Raw genomic sequence first — 16,668 nt, forward strand, 5'->3', positions numbered from 1 at the left:
AAAGTGCAAAATTATGGCTGAATTCTGTGCACTGTCACTTTCAGGCTGCTTATGGATATGACAATATTCCATGACGGAAAGGGATGAGATCCATATTTTTTTTGGGAGGTGGAAAAATCATATGAGACATAAAATTCATTAATTTTCCCACTTATCCTCACAAGGGTGGCAGAGGGTGCTGGAGCCTATCCCAGCCGTCTTCGAGCGAGAGGCAGGGTACACCCTGGACTGGTGGCCAGCCAATCACAGGGCACATACATATAGACAAACAACCATTCACACTCACATTCATACCTATGGTCAATTTGGAGTCGCTAATTAACCTAGCATGTTTTTGGAATGTGGGAGGAAACCGGAGTACCCGGAGAAAACCCACGCATGCACGGGGAGAACATGCAAACTCCACACAGAGATGGCCGAGGGTGGAATTGAACCCTGGTCTCCTAGCTGTGCAGCCCTGGTTCAGTATATTTTTCATCAAAATAGTAGTCATGCCAAAATGTTGTGTTGCTGCTGGATGTGAGAGGCGGGGTACACCCTGGACTGGTGGCCAGCCAATCACAGGGCACATATAGACAAACAACCATTCACACTCACATTCATACCTATGGACAATTTGGAGTCGCTAATTAACCTAGCATGTTTTTGTGGGAGGAAACCGGATATTGGAAGCTAAATATTCCCGATCTCCTGATTGTGACTGGCGAAAATGCAAATTTAAAAAAACATGGAGATATTCAGACATTTTGGTTCACCTCTGAAAAGAAGAATCGGGCTCAAAAAACCGTGATGACTGAAATTAAAACCATGCTCAACCCGACTGGTGAATAAACAATATCCGTGTTCTTTGCAGAAATATATCTTAGTCCCCTCACCACCATTATGAAAAAAAAATAAAATAAATGAAACATACAGTATGTAAAAGAAAAACTCGAACCGTATTTTGAATTGCTTTGAAATGTTCAGTGTCGTCTCCAATAAATACATAATCAATATCCATATGGTTCAACGGATTATTGCACAAACCAAACCACTGATTCCATTACGGCTCTATCCAGGGTCTATGTGATGAAATTAAAACACACAACTACACTCTGTTCTTTCATTATGCGCAAACTCAAAACAACACACACACACACACACACACACACACACACACACAACAAAAATATGACAGAGCAGCTTTGGTTCAGGTTGACACATAACCTGACAGGAGAGAGACGATATCCCACTCTGCCTGAAAAGCATTGATGATAAAGCATTGGGTTGCAGCATAGCATGATGCATTCATATGACTGGACTACAGCTCCGAAATAGGATTCTCGGGAAAACATGGATGAAAGATAGAACGACATATTTGGAGTTGGTGCATGATGTGCGTTTTTTTTTTTTTTTTAGTACTGTGAATCTTTTACAAACATCGAAACCGAGGCAACTGGACTCTTCTGATTCAAAAGGTTTCTTCAGTTAAGAGGCCATCATGAGACAATCTTTGGGGGACATATGTTAGGAATTGGGCGGCACGGCGGACTAGTGGTTAGCGCGCAGACCTCACAGCTAGGAGACCAGGGTTCAATTCCACCATCAGAGTACTACGACAGTATCACTTGGATACTGTGAACATCCAGCAGCAACACAACATTTTGGCATGACGACTATTTTGATGAAAAATATACTGAACCAGGGCTGCACAGCGGCGGGGTGGTTAGCACACAGGCTTCACAGCTAGGAGACCCAAGTTCAATTCCATCCTCGGCCATCCCTGAGTGGAGTTTCCATGTTCTCCCCGTGCATGCGTGGGTTTTCTCCGGGTACTCCGGTTTCCTCCCACATTCCAAAAACATGCTAGGTTAATTGGCGACTCCAAATTGTCCATAGGTATGAATGTGAGTGTGAATGGTTGTTTGTCTATATGTGCCCTGTGATTGGCTGGCTGGCGACCAGTCCAGGGTGCACCCCGCTTCTTGCCCAAAGACAGCTGGGATAGGCTCCAGCACCCCCACCACAGTATTACTCGGATACTGTGAACATCCAGCAGCAACACAACATTTTGGCATGACTACTATTTTGATGAAAAATATACTGAACCAGGCCTGCACAGAGGCCGGGTGATTTCACAGCTTGGAGGCCCAAGTTCAATTCCACCCTCGGCCATCTCTGTGTGGAGTTTGGGTGTACACCGCCTCTCGCCCAAAGACAACTGGGATAGGCTCCAGCACCCGGAAAAAGCAGTAGAAAATGAATGAATGAATGGACGGTTTTTCACCAGGCATAACTGGCGACAAGTCCATTGTGGGGACCGTGGGGGACCCCCCCACCCAAGAGTCATACAGCAAATACGGAGACTCCACACTACATATTTTGAACCTAATAAACCTTTCAAAAAGCTGATATGTCTTCAACAAGCAAGAGTCCAGTTGTCTCGATTCAACCATTTTTAAACCGTAAACCGTTTTTTTGTTGTTGTTTTTTACCATGTCTACCTAATGCTGACAACACATGGCTTCATTGGCCCGCCCTGTATGAAAATATGAGTGGTCACTGACTGTTCCACCTATCAGAACGTGTCTCACACTTATTTCTCATTTAATAGCACTAATGGATCACGTTTGACCGACTAGATTGTTCCGATTGGCTCCCGACTCTTGAACACAAGCCTAAAATCAAAATATTAAGGCTTTCCCACTAAGTTCTGTTTGTTACCGAATGTAACATGGCAGAATTCCGGTGTGAGGTCACAGTCGACATCACTTCCTCTGAATGTTTCATGTGTGTGTGTGTGTGTTGTGAAACGATGGCTTTATCCATGACTAACCCGTGTGTGAATGACATGAGCGCCGCGTGTTCAGTAGGAACCAAAGTGATGAACGTGATGTCACAGCAAGGTTTTAGACATGAAGGAGCGTGGGAGAGGTCACGTCAATGACGCATCCATGACAGACTCACACACACGCTCACACACACACACACACACACACAAACACACACACGCTAATGTCTATGAGAGCAACCCGGTCTTCACTTTTAGACCACATACTGGTGGTTGCTGTTGTAGTTTGACGTGTAGGTCTGGTGATTGTACTGGAAGTGGTCGGTTAGCACGTTGTTCCAAGTGTCCTGCTGCGGCATTGAACCATGGGAAAAAGGCACTGACCCGTTGGCCTGGAGCTTTTGTAATGCTGGGTTGTCAAAGGACATCAGGTCCTGTTTGCTGCTCGGCAACAGTTTCTTCTCTTGGTTAGCGTCATACTTGGCCTGTTGGCACAATATTAGCATGGTTAAAACGCAATCATCATTACATGCTCGCAAATATAATTTAGAGCACATTCAGACGGGGGCGGCTAGAACAGTTTCCACTCTTTGTACGAACATCAAAATTATGAGATAAGAAGCCATAATTATGGGATTAAAAAGTCAAATGTAGGAGATAAATAAAAATTATGAGATAAGAAGCCATAATTATGAGATAAAATAGTCAAAAGTACGAGATAAATCAAAATTATGACATAAGAAGCCATAATTACGGGATTAAAAAGTCAAAAGTAGGAGATAAAAGTCCAAATTATGAGATAAGGAGCCATAATTATGGGATAAAATAGTCAAAAGTAGGAGATAAATCAAAATTATGAGATAAGAAGCCATAATTGCGGGATTACAAAGTCAAAAGTAGGAGATAAAAGTCAAAATTGTCACATAAGAAGCCATAATAATGGGATTAAAAAGTCAAAAGTAGGAGATAAAAGTCAAAATTATCAGATAAGAAGCCATAATAATGGGATTAAAAAGTCAAAAGTAGGAAATAAAAGTCAAAATTATGAGATAAAAAGCCATAATTATGGGATTAAAAAGTCAAAAGTAGGAAATAAAAGTCAAAATTATGAGATAAGAAGCCATAATTATGGGATTAAAAAGCCAAAAGTAGGAGATACAAGTCAAAATTATGAGATAAGAAACCATAATTATGGGATTAAAAAGCGAAAAGTAGGAGATACAAAACAAAATTATGAGATAAGAAACCATAATTATGGGATTAAAAAGTCAAAAGTAGGAAATAAAACTAAAAATTAAGAGGTAAGAAGCCATAATTATAAGATTAAAAAGTCAAAAGTAGGAAATAAAAGTCAACATTATCAGATAAGAAGCCATAATAATGGGATTAAAAAGTCAAAAGTAGGAAATAAAAGTCAACATTATGAGATAAGAAGCCATAATTATGGGATTAAAAACACAAAAGTAGGCGATAAAAGTCAAAATTATGAGATACTGAAACCTTCGTCACATGGGGTGGGGGCACACGCGGGGGCACACGCGGAGGTTATATTTCATTTTGAGTTATCATCTCACAAAGTATAACTTTTTTTGTAATTTGGACTTTTTATCACATAACTTTGTCATATTATCTCATGATTATGACTTAAATCTGATCATTTCGTCTTTTTATCTAGGAAACCTAAAACGGGGCACTCACCTTGTTGTAGAGGAAGACCCCGACAATGGCCGTCATCATGCCCAGCACGTTGGTGAGCGTGACGGGGTTACGCAGCATGAGCAGCGAGATGCTGATAACCATGATCCTCTTGGTGGCGTTCGCCACGGCGTAGCTGAGCGGGCTGACCAGGTTGAGGACACTGAAGGCGATGACGTTCTGAGCGAAGTTGCAGAAGCCGCTGATGAGTAGCAGTATAACAGTTCTGGTCCATCCTGACATGTCCCACTGCGAACATGGACCGAACACGATGGTGAGAAAATCAATTCATATGCAAATGATCTTGGACAGAGAAGCGTATTTAAGGGGTAATAATGACACACCAGATCATCATTGACAAGAAAGACGGAAAGGTCCACCAGCACCCAAGTGGGCAGCATGAATATGACGGCATTGAAGCCCAAGATGTTGAGCAGCCGCAGGTGGTGGATCCGAGTGTCACGCAATACCTTCAAAAAAAACACATACAAGAAGGTTGACATGGTTTTCCATTCTCAAGACAAAAAAAAAAATCAACTGCGATAAAACTTTTACAGGAAAGGCTTTATATGTCTGTTTCAAATTTTCATCTTTTGTTTTTTTTCCTGTGATGACTTTCATATGTAGGATTCTGGAGGAACATTAGAGGGAAAAACACCCACAATAAAGCACTGGAAAAATGTTGGCCTATTATGGCACATGTGACAAAAATGCAAACAGTTTAACTCTAGTTACCTTTTTGGAGAATATATTCTGTAAGGAGAAGCAGAGCGTAGCAGCCAGGGCGCTGATGAGACCGGAAACATCGAAGGATAACTCCGTTACCGTGGCTAGCAGCACTCCGCCAATGATGGGGATCAGAGATATGTACACCTTCCATGTGGACCACATGGATCATACAGGAAGCAACAACAACAACAAAATTCAATAGGGATGATTTGATTCGAATTTTCTAGCTTGTTGTTCCATGATTGAAGTAAATTGGTCAGTTGTTATTATTCTCGGGCTGCACGGTTGGACAAGTGGTTAGCGCGCAGGTCTCACATACTGACAGTATCACTCGGATACTGTGAACATCCAGCAGCAACACAACATTTTGGCATGACTACTATTTTGATGAAAAATATACTGAACCAGGGCTGCACAGCGGCCGGGTGGTTAGCACACAGGCTTCACAGCTAGGAGACCCGAGTTCAATTCCACCCTAGGCTATCTCTGTGTGGAGTTTTGCATGTTCTCTGCGTGGGTTTTCTCCGGGTACTCCGGTTTCCTCCCACATTCCAAAAACATGCTACGTTAATTGGCGACTCCAAATTGTCCATAGATATGAATGTGAGTGTAAATGGTTGTTTGTCTATATGTGCCCTGTGATTGGCTGGCCACCAGTCCAGGGTGTACCCCGCCTCTCTCGCCCGAAGACCGCTGGGATAGGCTCCAGCACCCCTGCGACCCTTGTGAGGAAAAGCAGTAAAAAATGAATGAATAAATGAATAATATTGTGTATGGAAACTAATCATGTTTTAATAATAATAATAATAATAACTGCAGTCGTCCCTCACGCTTTGAAAATACGAGTGGATGAATGACTCCCTGATTGTTGCGTCTTGCATCCACGTGTCATGTTTACCTTGCATACAGTGTTCACACAGATGAGGAATGCAGGTCCTGTTTGACAAGCTTTCCCTTTTCTGTGCATTATAATGTCAGAAAACAAGTTAATATGAGCTAGCTAATTATGAATGTTATTGGGACACACCTAGTATGAAGCCCTCTATAACAGTGTTTTATCGTTTGATTTTCTTTTTTTTTGTGTGGGGGCGACAGCATTAAAATATGTATTTCCAATTATGCCCATTGTTAGCTAGCTTCTATTAACTTGTTTTCTTGTGCTACAGTGCACAGAAAAGGGAAAGAAATGTGTTCATGTTTCACATAAGCATTGTGAATGATGGGCAAAATTCCCAAAAAGTGTAGTTCCTCTTTTAATATTGATGGAATTGAACTCGGGTCTCCTAGCTGTGAAGCCTGTGTGCTAACCACCCGGCCGCTGTGCAGCTGTGAGGTCTGCGCACTAACCACTAGACCACCGTGCCGCCTATATCATATAATAATATATAATAGTGATGGAAAGATTACCATGTCAATAGTTGCAGGATAGTCTTTTGTCATATCAATAAAATCCTATGAAACTTAAAACATGCACATAGCATTAGGCAATTTATGTTTCTTAATCAAACACAGGAAGTAATGCTTCCTTTAACCAACAAGCCCCATATTAGCATACAACAGTAGTTTGGAAAAGTGTCAGGTAAAGCTACCACGACAAGGGGAATTTAGTAACTCCTTACCTGCCCCCCCACCCTCATTCATATAAAGTAATATGAGCTGCAATAAAGTCACACACTGTGCCTGCCACATCATCATCACTAGTGACACACTGCAGCCTTTGTTTGCTGTGTTTATTCTACTCACCTTAGTCGTTTGCTTCTCCCTCATGATGATTCTTGACAAGAGGACAACCCATATCGGCATTGTGGCTTTTACTGTCGTGGGCACACAAAAAAAAGGTGGAAAACAAATGTCATGTTTGAATAGCACACTTATAAAAATACTACGAGGTGAAGCAACTTTAGTGAACTACTCAACATCAGTTTATTCATTTTTCTGTTTTTAATAAATGCGTTTTTTGTTTTTTTGGAAAACCTGATGCGGCCCAGCCTCGACCAGACCCTAGCTCCAGTGGCCCCCCAAGTAAATTGAGTTTGAGACCCCTGGTCTATATGGTGAAGCATGAAGCAAATTCATTTTGTAAACAACCCCAAACTGGGGACCGTGAAGCCCGTCTCCAGACCTAAACCCTATTATTGAGCACCCTTAAGTGGAAAGTAGAGGACTCAAGGTCTCTAACGTCCACCAGCTTTGTAATGTTGTCATGAAGGAAAGAAAATTTTAGATTTTAGAGGCAACCTGTGAACTCCATGAACCAGATAATGAAGTTAGTATATAAACATAATGGTAGGTGCACTCACTCACTTTTGTTGCTAGCGGTTTCCACATTGTTATTTTTTAAATGTGCACTGTTATCCAAGCTGCCTTACATTAATTATATCAACAATTAATTAGTTCATTTGGGAGCTTCTTGACAGCAAACAGGACCATTAATTGAATCCAGGCCCGTACCGTGAGTTAAAGTCCCGCGCTAGCTAGCTTAAAGAGCTAACGTCAGCTGATGGCACAGGTCGCTAGTCATACATTACAACATATAGGTTCTAAACCCAAATTAAGTGTACTCACCAGTGTGCGCGTATGAAACCGGTACCTTCCATATGCTGAAGTGAGCCGACACCGAAGCAAAGTATTTTCCGAAAGCTAAAGGAAGAATGGACCACCAGTAGTACCTTCTTGGTAGTTCTGTTTTGGGGACTCCCCATGCCCGCAACAACGGCGGCAGGAAGACGACAATGGAGAAAATATGAAAAAGAGACACCGTGACCGGGTATGGGAATCCATTGAGGATTATTTTGTTGATGACGTTGCCGCCTGAGCTGACTGTGTACCAGCACACACACAGAACAACTATCCGGAAGCCTTCCCTGACCTGAGCCCGCTCCACCGCAGCCATCTTTTACAGCGGAGTGACGCGTCAGTGGCGGCGTGTCTCCGCTGCACCGCTCCGGCGAGGAGAAGCCGGTCGCACGCACCACATTATACCACTTCCGGTTTGGCTGCCTTCACAATAAAACACAGGTTTAGTCTTCAAACGGCGTGAATGCGATATTCCTCTTCCTGTTGATGCCTTGTATTGAGGCTTGCTGACTCAGTCAGGCCGGGGTGTCCAAAGTGTGGCCGCGGGATCTTTCTTAAGCACAGCTCGATTTTAGTTAGATAGATAGACTTTCTTTATAGTCATTGCACAATATCACAGCAGTGAAATTAATATATATAATTTATATATAATAATAATAATAATAGTAGTAATAATAATAATTATTATTATATATTATAATATTTATATATATACATAATATAATAGTATTATAATAATAATAATTATTATTATATAATAATATAATATATATATATTATGTAATTATATTATGATTATTATTATGTGGAGAATAAATAGATGACATCAAATATGAACAATGTACAGCGTAAACAGTAATTTGTACAAATAAATTAAATAATTTTGAATAAATTATTATTGGCTAACATAAAAAATAACATTAATTATTATTATTATTATTATATATTATAACATTTATATTTATATATTTATATAATATCATATTAATAACAAAAATGATTATTATTATATAGTGTATATAATATATCATATATATATATTCTACATATTATATAATATATAATTATTATTATTATGTGGAGAATAAATAGATGACATCAAATATGAACAATGTACAGCGTAAACATTAATTTGTACAAATAATTTAAATAATTTTGAATAAATTATTAATGGCTAACATTATCGGCTAACATTTTTTAAAAATAACATTAATTCATTGTTATGATTCCACATCAGGGCACTGCAACAAAGGAAAGAAGGTAAAGGGAGTGAGGACTGAGGAGGGATCCTGACATTGTGCAGTATGTACAGTAGTTATTATAGTATATCAACACTGTACAGTTATTATAGTATATTAAAAAAAAATTAATTACAGAGGTATTTTATACGTTTCGCAACACATAAGAATGACAGATCAGCTTAGTCGTCTGTTTTACCTGAGGCGGGCAAAATAGGACACGACTGTTGACATTGTTGATCCTTTAAGCACACAAGAAAATACATCACATTTTTTCAGAAACAATTATCAGGCTAAACGACAGATCTAATATTTTTATGCGTTTTTTTTTTTTTTTGAAAAACTGGAAAACCTGATACGGCCCAGTCTCACCCAGACCCTAGCTCCAGTGGCCCCCAAGTAAATTGAGTTTGAGACCCCTGTTATAGACTGTTACAAAATCCATCTCTAAGTTAAATTTGACCTTTGTCATTGAGCCTAAAGCTAAGAACTTACTTCAAAGCGACTCAGGTGTTGATTTTGTCAAGTGAGTTTGACACATCTGCATAGTGACAAACCAGTTGGAGTTGACTGAATAACTCAAGATGGCAGACGATGCCTTTCCTTTTATTGTGTTCATGAAATCACAGACTAGGATCTTGTAATCTGCACGTTTGAACATGCAGCAACAGTGAAAGAAGAACACTGTGAAAGCGACACTGCAGCTTCCCCTCATTAGAGCAGTCATCAACTTTTCTGAGTCCCAAATCCCTGGTGTTCATCATCAAACTGGGCAAAGGTTTGATTAATACACAGCTGGCTGATGTGTTGTCTGGTAATCCAACACAGAGTCATAAACATATACGTACAAAAGCGGTGGGCGAAACCGTTCATTTCAGAGAACCGGGTCATTCCGGTTAATTCAGTAAAAAGATCCGTTCATTTCGGTCAATTGGTCGTAAGCCTGTGATCTCCCCCTGTGCATAGACCCGGTTAGCTGTGTCGAGTCGTTCACTCATGTTCACGTTCGTTCCGACTCAACAACAAGTGATGACTAGTGGTGTGTCGGTCATGAACGGACGGGTGAAAAGAACTAGTTCTTTTTTTTTGAACGGAATGAACGAAGTCACTGACAGTGTCAGTCAATCTCTCAGTCTCGGTCTTTCATTCAGCTAACCCCACCCACCCACAAAGCGAGGCGCGACGATAGGATAGTCCCGCCCTGCAAAAAGAACAGTGAACTGACTCCCCAGCCAATCAAATAACAGTGCAACTGAACTGACTGAACAGGTATTTTAAAGGTTAAAGGTTTTAAAGGTTAAATAACTGTTAATAGTTATCCCCCCTATCCGTGTGGAAGTGGTAAGTTTTTGGCTATTTAAGTTGAAAGGAAATAACTTGAAGGCTACCGTTTAGGTCGCTAGCTCTCTAGTTTGCGAGTTAGCATGTGTCTCAAGACCCTGCAGTTGCGCAATATGTCGTAAATAAAAAGAGTATAAATGTGACTATAGTCGTGTTTTGTCATGTCTACAGGGCTCTAATAATGCTTTGTTCATTTTAATCTGAAAAAATAATTTGTCTACCCACCAACTATACGTGGTTTCTTAATTTTTAATTATTTGCCGTTTTATTATTATTATTACATTTATTTATTACTGATTGATTTTCTTTATTCTTGATCTTATTTTGTGTAGAAAAATAAAAATTAAGATATTTGAGAACAGTGGAATGTTTTATCAGAGCTTTTATTGTAGAAAATCGGAACCAAAGCAATGTTTATTCATTTTTCTGTTTTTAATAAATGCGTTTTTTTTTGTTTTTTTTGGAAAACCTGATGCGGCCCAGTCTCACCCAGACCCTAGCTCCAGTGGCCCCCAGGTAAATTGAGTTTGAGACCCCTGCATTATGGAATCATGATCAGCAACAGCCTTATCTTTCTGGATAATAAGCTATTTTTTAATGTGATACATTTCCATACTCTTGAACATTTGCTAACCAAAGAAGAGGAAAACACCGTGTACAGGAAGTGGCTATAATGCCTGGATGGATTATATTAATGGTAGCAAATGTTCAACTCTACTTTAAAATAGCTCAAGTCCAGTTGTAATAAATCCAAATGATTAAATATCCACATAGTATATGTGAAAGACAAAACAAACATACGTAATAATCTATGTATACAATCTGTAGAGAAAGTACTATTACAGCTTTTAACAGATATGGGAGGGGGGCGGGGTATAGGGGATTTCGAGCAGCCGTCTTGAAAAATCAACCATCAGATGGTAGCCCAGTTCTAGTCAGTGAGGTTCATGATCCAAACAATCTGTGTGAAGATTGAAGAGAATTCCGTCAGAAAAACAAGTAAAAAGTACATGAGGTTGATATTCTACATGTATTTCCAGAGTGGAGGAATGTGACATTTCTACTTGGTTCATATCTATAATCAAATATTTTTGTCTTCGGGTTATAACAGCATGGACACAAAACAAGAATTTAAGGATACACAGTAATCCAGGATTCAGGATTTCACTCTATCACAGTTTTTCAACGCTTTTGTGGTTGAATATAGCCGATAACGAGTAAAAAGAAAAAAAATTCACCTAAATTAAGAATTTCCAAGCATGAATACGGCAAAATAAACTAAAATACAAATATATGGCATTCAGAAGACGCATTCAAAGACATGACCAAATGTAGTATTCAACGCTGTCAGTTATGTTGCTGTAATTCGGTGAGACACTGGATCACACTTTTATTGCAGGTTTGAATGATCAATGAAGGAACAATAACAATTTTAAAAAATCCCTAAATATGAATAACACAGAACATCCAATACTGATATCGGGCAAATAAACAAAATAAAATATGAATTAAATCGGCGCCTGCATCTCAAAATCTCTGATATCGGCACTCCGATACATGTAGCTTCCAGCAAGTCTATGTGTGATAAAACTCAACTCTGAACTCCCGACGTCACTTCCTGTCTGCCCACCATTACGCTCCCCAGGGGGAACACACTTTTAACAACACACATGTTGTATTTATATCTTAAATGGCTTATTCACTCTTATTTTGACTACTATATTGGATAAAACAGGTATAAAGGTGACTATAGGAGTGTTTGTTCATGTCCACACATTTTTTTTCGAATGTAAAATATGCACTCAAAAGTTGGGAAACACCAAAATAGATGATAATAAGTGTGATGACGTTACCATGATGGAACAAAATTTTCTTAAACTTAACAGTGACAAAACAGATATTATCATCATCGGTCCCAAAAACATCACAACAGGGGTCTCAAATTTACTTGGGGGCCACTGGAGCTAGGGTCTGGGTGAGACTGGGCCGCATCAGGTTTTCCAAAAAAAAAAAAAAAAAAAAAAAAAAACAGAAAAATGAATAAACTTTGCTTTGGTTCTGATTTTCTACAAGAAAAGCTCTGATAAAACATTCCACTGTTCTCAAATATCTTACTTTTTATTTTTCTACACAAAATAAGATGAAAGATAAATCAACAAATCAAGAATAAAGAAAATCAATCAATCAGTAGTAAATAAATAAATATAATAATAATAATAAAAACTTAAGAAAGCACATATAGTTGGTGGGTAGACAAATGATTTTACCCAGCATTATTAGAGCCATGTAGACATGACAAAACACGACTATAGTCACATTTATACTCTTTTTATTTACAACATATTGCGCAACTGCAGGGTCTTGAGACACATGCTAACTCGCAAACTAGAGAGCTAGCCACCTAAACGGTAGCCTTCAAGTTATTTCCTTTCATCTTAAATAGCCAAAAACGTACCACTTCCACACGAATAGGGAGGATAACTATTAACAGTTATTTAACCTTTAACATGAACATGAATCAAACGTAATAATTTATTCTGGGTACATGATACTATACAGCATCCATATCAAACTAGTGAGGGGCCGCGTGTTTGAGACCCCTGCATCACAACATCCACCCATAACTTCTATCTTCAATTGGACAGCACCACCCTCACTCTATCCCCGCTCATCCGCAAAATCCTCACAGCTAGGAGACCAGGGTTCAATTCCACCCTCGGCCATCTCTGTGTGGAGTTTGCATGTTCTCCCCGTGCATGCTAGGTTAAGTTTTTGAAAAGCGCTATACAAATAAAATGTATTATTATTATTTATTATTATCCGCGACCCTCGTGAGGAAAAAGCGGTAGAAAATGAATGAATGAATGAATGAACCATAATGCTTTCGTTTGGTCTACATACATGTAAAATGGGAATGATACACTTTACTCACACAATCATGCAGAACATGATGAAGATGTTCCAAAGTGCGATGAAGATGCGAAAATATCGCAGACTCAGCAGGAACTCCCGGATGTTGTCACCTAGCAAATAAGCGAATACGTCTCATCATTTCGCTGCATTAAAAATAAAAAACACATGAATTTTAAGGTTTTAGTCTCCATCTTAGACATGACTCACACCTGTTGTTTGAGATCTGGATTCATCTCCAAATCCATGGGTTTCTTTCCTTTTGCTGTAATAAAACAGTTAAACATTTTGGCGTTTATCACTATGACGTTGCCAATATGCATATTATACCTGGTGACTGATTTTTTTTTTTAAAAAAACATTGTAAATTGCACTTACAGCTTGAAATTCAGCACTGCTCCTGCATTTAGCAACAGGGTTCTGGAAAAAGATAAATACATTATTCCACTGTGTTGTCTTGCTACGTTGAGGGAGCTAGCACGAAGCTACAACGTTAGCCATTTTAGCCATAGTCATTTTAGCGCAGGGGTTTAAAGCTCAAACGCTTTAAACCGTAACTAAACGCACATAGATGACAGATAAATGTGTTAAAAGTGTGCAGAATGTGAGCGATTTCATTACATTACCCGAATAACAACAGATCTCCAATCATCGTGTCAACATTACAGTTGACGCCTCACTTCCGCATTCGCCACCATGCACGTGACCAATAGGTTTGGCGCACAGGGTGAGTATAAACGTCATATTAATTCGCCCTCAGTTTTGTTTGCCAGGGAGCCTTGTTGATTTTTCTTGTTGATGTAGCGACCCGAAATATGACACTATTATTAAATATGACACTATTATTAAATATGACACTATTATTAGATCGTAGGAGTGTTAAAAAATAATAACAACAACAGGGCGGTTCCTGTTAAAGTAAAGTGTCAAAAATAGAATTTACAAAACAACATTTTCAACCCAACCGGCTGCATTTTGGTTAGGAATATTTGATATATACTGTTTTACATGTGCAACCCTTGGTATGATGACCAAAATGTACTAGTATGAACATGAAGCCAATCCTTTGGTACACACCATTCCTTTAAACAACAAAACAAACAAAAAAGGTGTTTTCAATATAAGTATGTTCAATATAATCCTAAAATGCACTAGAGCCTTTACAGCAGGGGTCTCAAACTCAATTTACGTGTGGGCCACTGGAGCTAGGGTCTGGGTGAGGCTGGGCCGCATCAGTTTAAAAATAAATAAATAAATAAATAAATAAATAAATAAATAAATAAAGAATATATATATATATATATAAGAAAAAATTGAATACAAATATTAATAAATATTAATTATATTAAATATTAATATATATATATAATGTCTTCAATGGTTCTGCTATACCCTCCACTTTTTCAGTGCTTTGGTTCTTTGCAAAAGCTCTGATAAAACATTAAATTATAATAAATTATTATAAATTATTATAAATATATTTTTTATTATTAAATTGTTAAATAAATGTTTAATGTTAATTTTTATTTTTCAACACAAAATAAGATGGCAAAATAAATAAGCAAATCAAAAAACAAATGAAACAAGTGAAACAAATTAACTAATTAATTTTTATTTCTTATCAAATTATTAAATAAATGTTTAATGTTAATTTTTATTTTTTGACACAAAATAAGATAGAAGAAGAAATAAATAAGCAAATCAAAAAACAAGTGAAACAAATGAAACAAATGAACAAATTAATTTTTATTTATTATTAAATAAGTAAATAAATGTTTTATGTTAATTTTTATTTTTCAACATGAAATAAGATGGAAAAATAAATAAGCAAATCAAAAAACAAATTAAACAAATTAAACTTTCATATCAAGGCGGGGGCCTCAAACTAGCGTCCCGCGGGCCGTGAGTTTGAGACCCCTGCTTTACAGGCTAGCTTAATTTGAACTCCTCAAAACTTTTGAATGTACTTTGCAACTGTTTAATATGTCAGTATTTTTGGTACAAATTACTGTTTTGGAACAAAGAACTGAATGGCTGAATTACCAACAAGGGAGGATGAATAAGCAAGTCCTTGAAAAACCTGTCTGAGAAAGCCAAAGCAAATATTGACCTAAAATATACACAAACACTCTGCAATTATTCCACACATGACTTGAGACTCCCCAGATGGTAAAATCGACGATAAAAGTCGTAAGTATTTCCCGCCATTCTAATTTAATATGACACATGTGTTTGAACGGATCCCAGAAAAGAGCTAAGAAATCACACATACGCGAGTATTCACAGGCTTTGCTCAATACTTTGTTCATTAAGTCTTTTTGAATGAATTGTGAAGACTGGTACACATATACTTCGGGTAGTTCCACCCACTCCTCTTTGCAGTACCTCTCATGCTATGCGAAACTATTTAATTTTCACTATAATTTCTGCATTTTTTTGCAATATTATGAATAAAATCAAGAATAGAGTTGTAATTTTTGGAAAATTAGGTTGGGGGAAAAGATGTAATATTACAAGTATAAAGTCAAAATATTATTTGAATAAATTCAGCTGAGATGCGGGCTGTTTTATGAGCATTTTATGCTATGCTATGAGAAACAATTTAATTTTCATTATAATGTCTGCAATGGTTTTTGCAATATTATTAATAAAATCAAGAATAAAGTTGTAATTTTTGGAAAATTAGGTTGGGGGAAAAAAGTGTGATATTACAAGTATAAAGTCAAAATATTATTTGAATAAATTCAGCTGAGATGCGGGCTGTTATATGAGCATATCATGCTATGAGAAACTATTTCATTTTCACTATAATTTCTGCAATAATTTTTGCAATATTATGAATAAAATCAAGAATAAAGTTGTAATTTTTGGAAAATTAGGTTGGGGGAAAAAAGTGTGATATTACAAGTATAAAGTCAAAATATTATTTGAATAAATTCAGCTGAGATGCGGGTTGTTTTATGAGCATATCATGCTATGAGAAACTATTTAATTTTCACTATAATTTCTGCAATAGTTTTTGCAATATTATTAATAAAGTCAAGATTAATGTTGTAATTTTTGGAAAATTAGGTTGGGGGAAAAAGGTGTGATATTACAAGTATAAAGTCAAAATTGTTTCTCATTGCTCATATTTTGCCTATTTTGAAAATTTAATTTTCACTATAATTTCTGCAATAGTTTTTGCAATATTATTAATAAAATCAAGAATAAAGTTGTAATTTTTGGAAAATGAGGTTGGGGAAAAAGATGTGATATTACAAGTATAAAGTCAAAATTGTTTCTCATAGCATGATATGCTCATATTTTGCCTATTTTGTAATCTCTACTTCCAAAATGCCAATTTTAAAGATTATTTTGGATATGTGCATGCTTGTCAAAATGTTAAGAAGTGTGATTTCCACTAAA

General features: G+C 37.5%; 2 protein-coding genes across 2 annotated transcripts; both read right to left on the bottom strand.

The window, feature by feature from the left end:
- Positions 1-527: 527 nt before the first annotated feature.
- slc35e1 (solute carrier family 35 member E1) lies at positions 528-8,121 on the bottom strand. Its single transcript, XM_058074004.2, has 6 exons — positions 7,760-8,121; positions 6,938-7,008; positions 5,201-5,338; positions 4,810-4,935; positions 4,469-4,714; positions 528-3,255 (listed from the first exon to the last, which is right to left on the bottom strand). The coding sequence occupies exons 1-6, from the start codon at positions 8,085-8,087 to the stop codon at positions 3,025-3,027; spliced, it is 1,140 nt and encodes a 379-aa protein (XP_057929987.1). The 5' UTR covers positions 8,088-8,121; the 3' UTR covers positions 528-3,024.
- A 1,394-nt stretch (positions 8,122-9,515) lies between these two features.
- Positions 9,516-13,963, bottom strand: smim7 (small integral membrane protein 7). Its single transcript, XM_058073231.2, has 5 exons — positions 13,887-13,963; positions 13,639-13,680; positions 13,473-13,525; positions 13,283-13,373; positions 9,516-11,311 (listed from the first exon to the last, which is right to left on the bottom strand). The coding sequence occupies exons 1-5, from the start codon at positions 13,910-13,912 to the stop codon at positions 11,296-11,298; spliced, it is 228 nt and encodes a 75-aa protein (XP_057929214.1). The 5' UTR covers positions 13,913-13,963; the 3' UTR covers positions 9,516-11,295.
- Positions 13,964-16,668: the final 2,705 nt, after the last annotated feature.

Source organism: Doryrhamphus excisus, linkage group LG4, assembly GCF_037039965.1.
Source record: "Doryrhamphus excisus strain RoL-2023G ecotype Guam linkage group LG4, RoL_Dexc_Guam_v1.1, whole genome shotgun sequence".
NCBI lineage: Eukaryota > Metazoa > Chordata > Actinopteri > Syngnathiformes > Syngnathidae > Doryrhamphus > Doryrhamphus excisus.